This window comes from Polypterus senegalus, chromosome 11 (genome assembly GCF_016835505.1).
Source record: "Polypterus senegalus isolate Bchr_013 chromosome 11, ASM1683550v1, whole genome shotgun sequence".
Lineage (NCBI taxonomy): Eukaryota > Metazoa > Chordata > Cladistia > Polypteriformes > Polypteridae > Polypterus > Polypterus senegalus.
Window position 1 is genome coordinate 20,204,495 of NC_053164.1, and position 10,796 is coordinate 20,215,290.

Below are 10,796 nucleotides of genomic sequence, written 5' to 3' on the forward strand. Positions count from 1 at the left end.
CAGAAGGTTAAATCATAGATTTTGCAAAAAAAAATTTACTTAAAAATACCACACAAGGTAAAGCTTTTTTTATATATTTTTTATTCAATTTCCCACTGCTGTATTGTACATAGAATCTACCCATTTTTATTTATTTACAAAATTGAAAAAGTGTTCCCTGACACCACTTACAGAATTTGGAATGAACTTCAAAAATAATATGAACAGCTGCAGGAGGATCTGTACCTGTACCATAAATGCAGTCATAAATAAATGTCTGCATGCTTCTACTGCAGCTATTGAAATGCTACTTTTGTAGAATGGCCCCTTTTTTTGATCAAAAGTACATTTCTAAAGGAAGTTTTTTTTATTCATACTAGCTGTGTAAGCCCATGTGAGTCTTAGAAACTATTGAAATAGTCAGAAAAAAAATTTGAAATGTAGAGATGTCAGGTAATTGAAAGGAACTACTCTGGGCATCTCTCCCCTAGGAAGATTTGTTTTGTCGACGTACTAGTATCGTTTCTGTATTAGCGGCTAAGTGACTTTGTCTTTCTTCGGAGGTTTCATTTTGCCGACGTGCTGACCTCACTTGTGTATTAGCGGCAGGAGGAAAAGTAAAAGGGACACCGTTTTGTCGATGTGCTCGCCTCGCTTCTGTATTAGCAGCTAAGTGAGTGACTCTTTCTTTGGAGGTTTCGTTTTGCCGACGTTCTCGCCTTGCTTGTGTATCCTCGGAGGTGGAGCCCTTTCCCCGACTCCTTTCACTTCCGGGCCGGACAGACAGACACACACACTTCCACGCGTAGACATTTATACATAAGATATTCTGTGTGCTGTACTGTAGCTGTCAAGCATTCATGATGTGTTCACTTGCGAGTGTGTAACCTCTGTACTTTTTCATTCTTCCTATTGTATCTTTTACCTGACCGGTTTCCTGTTTTCATTACCTGTGTTCTCTGCTTTTGAACAAACTGCACGCTTCTTCATAGTCTCCAGCCACAGCAGTTCTTCCTTCAGCCAAAGCCTGGTACAGTTTCTTTTTCACTGGTATGGTAGGACATATGGGAGGTGGTAGTGGTGGAGGAATAGGGGGAATTAGAGCATCGGCTGGTGACCATGGGTGTGGCAGCATCTTTTCAGTGCTGTCCCTGCAATGCAGAGCCATTATAGAAGACTTTCTGAAATAAAAAAAAATGCATTACCAGCTTGTCTAATATTATGTTAACGTTGCCTCTTTGCTAAGGGGTTGTGTTTTAACACATAAGAGTGCAGGGTCAATCCTCAAAACTTTCTCACTGTGCATGTCTCAGCAAAATACTTAACTTGGCACTAGGCGCTAAGTAGAAATAGAGAAGGAATTCCACTACTCACTTGTCATTTAGGGTGGCATGGTGACACAGTGACAGTGCTGCTGCCCTGCAGTAAGGAGACCAGGGTCCACGTCCTGGGTCCTCCCTTACAATACAATGCAATTTATTTCTGTATAGCCCAAAATCACACAAGAAATGTTGCAATGGGCTTTAACCGGCCCTGCCTCTTGGCGGCCCCCTAGCCTTGAATCTCTAAGGAGAAAAAACGTCTTTGTGGGTTTCCTCCCACTGTCCAATAACAGGTTAGGAGATCTGTCAATGTTAAATTAGTCCTAGTATGCATTTGGTATGCCGATGTACGTGCATGTTCACCCTGTGATGGACTGGCTCCCTGTCCAGGGTTTGTTTCTGCCTTGTGCCCTATGCTACCTGGGATAGTCTGGAGTAAGTGGGTTAGAAATGTATTCCTCTTGAAGGATCAATAGATGGACTGATTAGAAAAGATGTATATGATTGATAGACAGGCAATATAGAGGAGTTTTAGATTGGGGAAAAAAGCTGCAGGGAATAGAGCCCTCCAGCGCATTATCCCTCGTTTCCTACTACAGTGGAACCTCGGGTCACGACCATAATTTGTTCCAAAACTCTGGTCATAATCCGATTTGGTCGTGACCCGAAGTAATTTCCTCCATAAGATTGTATGTAAATACAATTAATCTGTTCCAGACCGTACAAATTGTATTTAAATATATTTGTTTAAAGATTTTTATGCACAAAAATAGTCAATCAAACCATAGAATGCACAGCGTAATAGTAAACTAAATGTAAAAACATTGAATAACACTGAGAAAACCTTGAACAGAGAAAAGTAACATTGCAAGAATTCATGCTATAGCCTTACGAACCGCTCGCTGTAAACACTTTTTTAATGAGCTTTAAGCACAGGGAAAAAATTAACATTTGAAAAATTCGTAATTTAATAAACAACCAAGGAAAGTAACATTGCAAAAATGCACGCTACAAACCGATCGCTGTAAACAGAAGTGAAGTGGAGGTTAAAATCCAATGGAGAAAAGTCTTCATTAAATACAACACTCGAATCAGTTTTTTTAAAAACAAGCCCAGTGCATTCTTTAACTGTCTTCTCGGCCTTATGCAGCCATAAGTACAATCACCTCACTGTAAACTTGCACTATAGTTATAATATCGCACAACCTGAGCCACTTTATAAAGCACATATTTACATATGATGACGATATCATTTTTAAGGTTAAATGCAGCAAAATATTTTTATTAAATTATACAGATAAAACTTTAACTTCATTTAAATAATCTATATTCTTCACTGGGAGTGTCTTTAAGGATAGAATAATTAAACATGTACTACGAAGATATTTCAATGTTCCTTAAACGTTTTGAAGAATTGGCGCTAAGCTTACAGATGGCTTAACTTCTATTACAGAGATGATTGTGTAGCGATCGGTTATTTGGGGAAAAAAAAGCAAGGACTGCAGTGACGGCTACGCCAATATATATTGAATATAAAACAGAAAGAGAAAATAAAAACGCAGCTAAAAACGCAGCGACAAATTTCGGCAAAAGTTAAATGCTTGTGTCATGAGCTCGAGGCGGCTATGCAGTGTCTGCAACGGACGAGACCATCCACCGTGCATAAGCTACTTTACTGACATTGGCGGGCAAAGGAGCCACCGATTCTTCCTCTGCCCAGTGCCACCACAAGCCTAGAGCTGCCCCTGAGTACTGCTGCAATAAATTATCTCATTGAAGTGAAAAACATATTTAATAACGTGCTTTAACTCCTATCATCATGAAAATGATATCACGTATACATCTCAGTATTTTAGTTATTCAGAGAGCTGTAATATCATAAATGTAATGGATTCTGTGTCCAGTTGGAGGAAGAGAGCCGGTTTAAGAAGCAAGTAGTGATTCACACACATAGACACATAGAAGATCAAATACAAAACAAAGCATTTAACGTGCTACTTTAATTACGATGTGATTTGAGAAACTGGTTAATTAAATGATTTTAAGATGAAGTTTATGATGTTCTACTTTAATGACAAAATAAACTACGTGATTAAAGTGGAAATGTCGAGATTGAAGTTGACATTTCGTTCTTTTTCCCCACTGTGTGCCTTTTTTCTCTGTACCCTAATAAGCTTTCATATGACACTAAGACAGTGGGCTACAACTCGGCTTTTCACGGTGACTTTGATATGTGACTTTTTTTTTTATTTCCGGCACTGTGCGATTTTGTGAACGTGAGCTTTCAAGTTTCTCCAACACAATATGTCACTCGATCAACTTCCTTTTGTTGATTATACCACGGTTTATATGAACAAATAGTATGTTTTTCCTTTGCCTCCACTTGGTATTCGCTGAAAGTCTTATATTTTCCCCCGTGCTTTTCCCATTGTCTTTTCACAGAAGGCTGAGCGTAAGGGCGATTTATATTGATTTGCATATTCAAAGAGGCGTAATTCTGGGAGGAGTTGGGGCGTTACATAATGCGCGTGCACGAGTGTTAGTTTTCACGCTGATCGGGATTTATGTAGCAGAAGAACGTGGAAGTTGGAGTACGCACAGATTCCTGCATCTGGATTTTTCTGTGCGTAAGCACATTTCGGCTTTTGTGCTTACGCCATGTTATAGTGCGAGTTCTACGCACGGCGTTATACATGAGGCCCCTGGAAACTTAGCAGGACCCAACCTTGGACAGGGCAGCAGCTCATCGCAGAGCCAGCTCACTGTTGCCAAGTCAATTTAGGATTTCCAAGATCATCTTTAATATACTGGTAAAAGACACATGCAATCACAAAAGGGAATGGGCAAACCCTGCACAGACTGTCAGGATATGAAGCATTAATCATTAACCATCTTAGTGTCACCTGAGCAGACCACCAAATGTAAAAACTATCAGTGGGTACAGAGAGTGAAAATGCAAACTGGATCAAATAAAATGTGCATGTGGAACATTAACAGATGCGTAACACGTGACATAGCCTTGGTGGTGAGGGAACGGATCACAAAACTGCTTCAAAAAAATCTCTTCCTGGCTTGTAGAACAACAGACTGAAGAGTTAGAAGGACACTTACCAAAGCAGTGCAAACCACTCACTGGGACACGGCTTCTGTAGCAGGGGGAGTCTCTAAAGGAAAAATCAAAAAGTATGGTTTTATTTAGAGAACTATTACATTTAACATATATCATCTAGTGAGAAGTCAAGCAAAATGACACCTTTTATTGGCTAACTAAAAAGATTACAACGTACAAGCTTTCGAGGCAACTCAGGACCCTTCTTCTGGCAAGATGTAATAGAGAGACTGGAATTCCTGGTGTTTATATAGACACAAGGACAAATAACAACACTAGAAAACCTTCAAGTGAGACATCTTAAAAGTAAAACATTAATAGACCTCTCCAGGCTAAGATTTGTTTAGCAAGAGAAGAGCACAATGTATAGGCAAGATCTTTGGATAAGATAACTGTCCAACAAAGTCTTTTGAAGTTTCTGATGAGTTTTTCAATATAATGTGGGTCTGTAGACAGGCGGTCTTGTGTCAGTCTGAGAGATGCAAACAATCCTCATATCTGACCATAAAACTCGTTGTAATGTTGTAATGTAACTTCCCATTCTTTTCTCTCTTGCTGTGTTCTGAAGATACCCATATGCACTGCGAGAGGCAATCTAAAGCCACAGTGAAGAAGTGGCTTGAGTTGCCTCGAAAGCTTGCATATTATAATCTTTTCAGGTAGCCAATCAAAGGTGTCATTTTACTTGACTTCTCATTACATTCATAATGGCTAACATTAGAACACTCTAGACGAGAACAAGCCATTCAGTCCAACAAAGCTCGCCAGTCCTATCCACTTATTTCTTCCAAAAAAACATCGGGTCAAATTTTGAAAGTCTTACTGTCTACCAAACTACTTGGTAGCTTATTCCAATTGTCTTTCATTCTTTGTGTAAAGAAAAACTTCCTAATGTTTGTGCTTGATTTACACTTAACAAGTTTCCAGCTGTGTCCCCGTGTTCTTGATGAGCTCAATTTAAAATAGTAGTCTTAATCCACTGGACTAATTCCCTTCATAATTTTAAACACTTCAATCATGTCACCTCTTAAGCTTCTTTTGTTTAAACTGTAAAGGCTCAGCTCTTTTAATCTTTCCTCATAATTCAACCTCTGTAGCCCTGAATCTGCCTTGTCACTCTTCTCTGGACCTTTTCTAGCGCTGTTATGTCCTTTTTATAGCCTGGAGACCAAAACTGCACCCAGTACTCAAAATGAGGCCTCACCAGTGCATTATAAAGGTTGAGCAGAACCTCCTGTGACTTGTAGTCCACACATCAAGGCACTATATAACCTGACATTCTGTTAGCCTTCTTAAACACTGTCGGGAAGTCGATAGCTTAGAGTCCACTACGACTCCTAAATCCTTCTCATAAGGTGTACTCTCGATTTTCTGACCGCCCATTGTGTATTCAGACCTAACATTTTTACATCCTATATGTAATACTTTACAACAACAACAACAACATTTATTTATATAGCACATTTTCATACAAACAGTAGCTCAAAGTGCTTTACATATTAAAGAATAGAAAAATGAAAGACAAAATTATAAAACAAAATAAATCAACATTAACATCGAATAAGAGTAAGGTTCAATGGCCAGGGGGGACAGAAAAAACAAAAAAAAACTCCAGACGGCTGGAGAAAAAAATAAAATCTGTAGGGATTCCAGACCATGAGACCGCCCAGTCCCCTCTGGGCATTCTACCCAATATAAATGAAAACAGTCCTCTTTGGATTTAGGATTCTCACGGAAGGGCTTACATTTACTGACATTAAATTTCATCTGCCACAAATCTGCTCAAGCCTGTATGCTATCCAAGTTCTTCTGTGATGATATAATGGATTCCAAATTATCTACCAATCCATCTATTTTGGTATCATCTGCAAACTTAACCAGCTTGTTACTTATATTGCTATCTAAATCACTTATATATATTAAAAATAGCAACAGCTCCTAGCACTGACCCCTGTGGACACCACTCTTAACATCAGCCATTTCTGATGAGGTTCCTCACACCATCACCCTCTGCTTCCTGTGTCTGAGCCAATTCGGCACCCATCTAAAAACATCACCCTGAACTCCCACTTCTTTTAATTTGATGCCCAACCTCTCATGTGGCACCTTATCAAATGCTTTCTGAAAGTCCAGATAAATAATATCATAAGCTCCACTTTGATCGTATCCTTTTGCTGTTTCCTCATAGAATTCCAGCATGTTAGTAAAACACGACCTCCCTCTTCTGAACCCATGCTGACTGTTCAGAATAACTCCTGTCCTTGTCATGTGTTGCTCAATCTTATCCTTAATAATTCCTTCCATTAATTTTCCTGTGATGCTTGTTAAGCTTACTGGCCTATAATTGCTTGGATCTGCCCTGTCACCCTTTTTATATAATAGGTTGATATTTTCCATTTACCAGTCCTTTGGAATCTCTGCAATACGCAGTGACTTCCTAAAAATATGTGTCAAGGGTTTATGTATGTACTTTCTAGCCTCCTTAAGAACTCGAGGGTAAACATTATCTGGTCCTGGTGACTTGTTTGAGTTCATCTTATTTAATCTGAGCAGCACTTCTCCCTCTACAATTTCCAAATCCCTCAGTACCTTCTTAGTAGTCCCTGTTACTGCTCTGAGGTTATCCACTTGCTTACTTGTAAACACTTCAGAAAAATGTAAGTTTAGGGCATCCGCTATTTCACTATCTGTATCTTTTAATTCCCCTTTACTATTCCTGATGAACTTGACCTCCTCCTTGACTGTTCTTTTACTACTAAAATACTGAAAGAATATCTTGGGGTCTTCTTTTGCCTTATCTGTTATATTCCTCTTCAACTGTCTTTTAGCCTCCCTGATATCCTTCTTAATGGTTGCCCTCATGTTCTCATTTACTTTGGAGTTATTAGTCTTATATGTCTTATAAAGCAGTTTGTTCCTTTGCAACTTCTTTTGAAATCTTTATTAATCCACCATGCAGTTTTTTTTAGTTTTCTATTAATTCCAACTTTAGGTATGTATCTGTCCTGCATTACATGTAAAACATTTTTAAACCTGTTCCACTGCTCCTCGACTGTCTCCACATTTAAAAACTTGTCCCAGTGTATCCTACTTAGACTTTGTCGCATCTGCTCAAAATTAGCCCTCCCAAAGTTCAACTTAACAATTTTAGTCTTTGCATCTGCACTCTCACAAAATACTGAGAATTGTATTACATTCTGGTCACGTGACCCTAGTGGCTCAATCACCTCTACACCCTCAATTCTATCCTGATTATTACGGAATACTAAATCCAGACAGGCTTCACCCCGTGTTGGTGCTTTAACATGCTGTGTTAAAAAACAGTCACTGATTACTTCTAAAAACTTATTTGGATAATTAAAGTCCCCCGTGACTATAATATCTCCCTGTAAACTTGCCTTTTTCATATTACTAAAATTATGTGTGTTGAATTTACTGTCTGAATTGGGTGGTCTGTAACACACTCCTAAAATAAGACCTCTTTCCCTAATATTTTCCAGGCGAAGCCACATGTCCTCACTAAGATGGGGCTCATCATCCAACTGAAGAGGACTTACATTTAAATTCTGTTTGGCATAAACAGCAACCCCACCTCCTTTTCTGTTCTGTCTATCCTTCCTAAAAAATGTGTATCCCTCTATGTTACACTCATCCCCATCTTTGTTATTTAGCCAGGTTTCCGTTATTGCTATAATATCATAATTATGCTCTGCTACATACAACTCCAACTCACTTACCTTGTTTTTGATACTTCTAGCATTAAGGCAAGCTATTTTTAATGTGTTACTCCTTCTATATTTAAATTTTTGCTTAGAATTTACATCACTATGCATTTTTATTTCTACACCATTGTTTGTTCTTCCATGTATAGATCTAAACCTGGCCTGTCCTAAACTCCCTGCCCCCATTCCCTAGTTTAAACAATCCTCGACTAGCCTACACATACGCCTCCCCAATACATTGGTGCCCCTCCAGTTCAGATGTAACCCCTCACGGCAGAACAGGTCCCATCTGTTCCAAAAGGAGTCCCAATGCCCCATAAACCTATACCCTTCTACCCTGCACCAAGATTTGAGCCATGCGTTAAGCCCTCTAATCTCCTCAATCTTACCTGGACTGGCGCGTGGCACAGGCAGAACTTTGGAGAAGACTACCTTGTCAGTTCTGCTCCTCAGCTTGGCACTTAACTCTTTGAATTTGGATCGCAGAACTGACAGACTATCCTTATGTATGTCATTTGTTCCAACATGGACAATGACAACTGGATCCACCCCTGCTTTGGCCAAGAGCCTATCCACCCTTCCAGGGAGGTCTCCCACCTTTGCTCCCGGAGGCAACACACCGTGCGAGACTCTCTTTCTCTCTCTCTGGAGCACACCTGCTCTTCAATCCCCCTAATGATTGATTCCCCAACTATCATTACCTCTCTCTTTTTGGGAACTGGTTTTGAGGTGACCCGTTATGGCTCGTCATCCCTGCCTACCACCTCAGAATTATCATGGACACCGTCCAGCTCCACAAGGACATGACAACGGTTTGACACTTCTAATTCTGGGGTTGATGCCCCCAGACAGTGTGCACCCTTTATCTTACGCCTTGTGACCGTGACCCACCTATTTCTACCTGTCTGGTCTGGAATCTCCTCCCGTACCACCTTGGGGGTGCAGACGATCTCTCTAAAGGACACCTGGGCCAAGTCCGCCAATTCTCTATTACAACGCAGGTCAGCCAACTCCTCCTCCTCCAGTTCAGCGACCCTGAGCTCGAGGTGCTGGATCAGCTGGCATCTCTTCCAGATGTAGCCCTCATAGCTCTTCCAAACCATCATCTAAAAAGTCCAACATCCAGCAGGACTTGCATTGCACTGGCCTCATTATTAAAATTTGATTTAGGATTACTAAACTGCCTTAACTTTTTTTTTCTTAAAATTACATTTCTTCTTCTTTCAGCTGCCCCTTAACTTAAATGGTAACACTAAGATCTGCTACAGATATTTTACATCTTTTCCCCTTAAGCTCCTGTACTGTTGTCTCTCTCAGCTGCCTGCTATTTGCCTTTCTATGAGGTTAACTTTACTTTTCTCTGTCTCTTCTGCTAACTTTACGCTCCTGTTACTTATAAGCTCTCCACTTGCACTGTTTGTATTTCTCCGTATTAATGAACCAATACGCTGTCACTCACTTAACTGTTCTACCTCTGGACCGCTAAGGACTGTTTAATCTAAAATAAACAAATAAATAAAACTTTACTACCATATTTGCTCCTACAGCCCCTTGTGCCTGATTGGCGTCTTAACGCCTAACACGGTACAACACTCTAGTACTGCACATATATAATTTATACACTGGAGAAAGAACGTATTCCTTGAATATTACAGTGTGACTCCAGGTATTGTGCAAAGAGCAGCAACCTGTATACAGAACCTCTGTATTTATTTAAAGAGCTTCTGTAAAAAGCCAAATTTCCCCCTAAGGACAAATAAAGTTCTATCTATTATATTATGGTAGTGAATTTCAGGTTCTAGGTTTATTACTATTGCTATATACACAGTGATTTCCAATTTCTGTTGCTGCAATGTAATCGGACTAACTAAACTGACATAACATAAAAAAGTACCATCACATGCTCAGACCCGCACACTCCAATTCAGAATCAAGGGAAAGCTGCCAAAAGTCCAGCACATCTGTAGCTGCAGACAATGAGGTCTACCTGCTCACTTGTAATAAACAGATCACCGCACAGAAGTGCACCATTGGACACGTCTTCTCCTAACACCGAAGCAGACCCCTACTGATGGGCCTTTGTCACTGGCTGCAGGAGAAATGAAAACTGCTTCAACATTTCTGACAAATTTGTAGAGTTGGAAGCGGCTGATGGGGACAGCAACTTTGAAGGGAGGGATATGCTGACAAGTTGCATCGGCCTGGGGCAAGTCCCCCATGTCATTCCATCATGCAAATGAGCAGCTTCAAAGCCAGTGACAGGGACACCTGTGAAAAGTTCCATCTTGTGTGGCAAAGGCAAATAGTCTTTTTAAAGACAGCGAGACACCTAAAGGAGCCATGTAATAAGCAAAGCTTCCATTATGGCACTAGCGCTACATTACCTTACATTCTGTCCTTCCAAAAATAATGACATTCTCACACTGCACTCCAAGAATTTCTGACTCTTGAACTTTATCAACGCTTACACTAAGAACTTCCACCGCAAGAATCAATTTCTTTTTTGAATGGAAATAACGGTTTTGGGTCCACGCCCTGGTCGCATGTCCTCCCCACATGCATGTTGGGTTTCCGCCCCCATTTCCGAGAGGTTAGGTGGACACGTAATGCTAAACTGACTTGTATGTGGTCAGCCTGCGATGGAGTGGCGCCCCCTTTAGGGGT

The 10,796-nt window shown here is 40.2% G+C and overlaps 1 protein-coding gene across 1 annotated transcript in view; it reads right to left on the reverse strand.

Moving 5' to 3' along the window:
- c11h19orf54 (chromosome 11 C19orf54 homolog) overlaps positions 1–10,796 on the reverse strand; it is a 38,276-nt gene that overhangs the window by 26,633 nt on the left and 847 nt on the right. The window contains exons 2-3 of the mRNA XM_039768132.1: positions 4,413–4,465; positions 930–1,160 (exon numbers count right to left, since the gene is read on the reverse strand). Coding sequence (XP_039624066.1) covers positions 930–1,147 — 218 coding nt within the window. The 5' untranslated portion in view covers positions 1,148–1,160; positions 4,413–4,465. The remainder of the gene's footprint in view (positions 1–929; positions 1,161–4,412; positions 4,466–10,796) is intronic.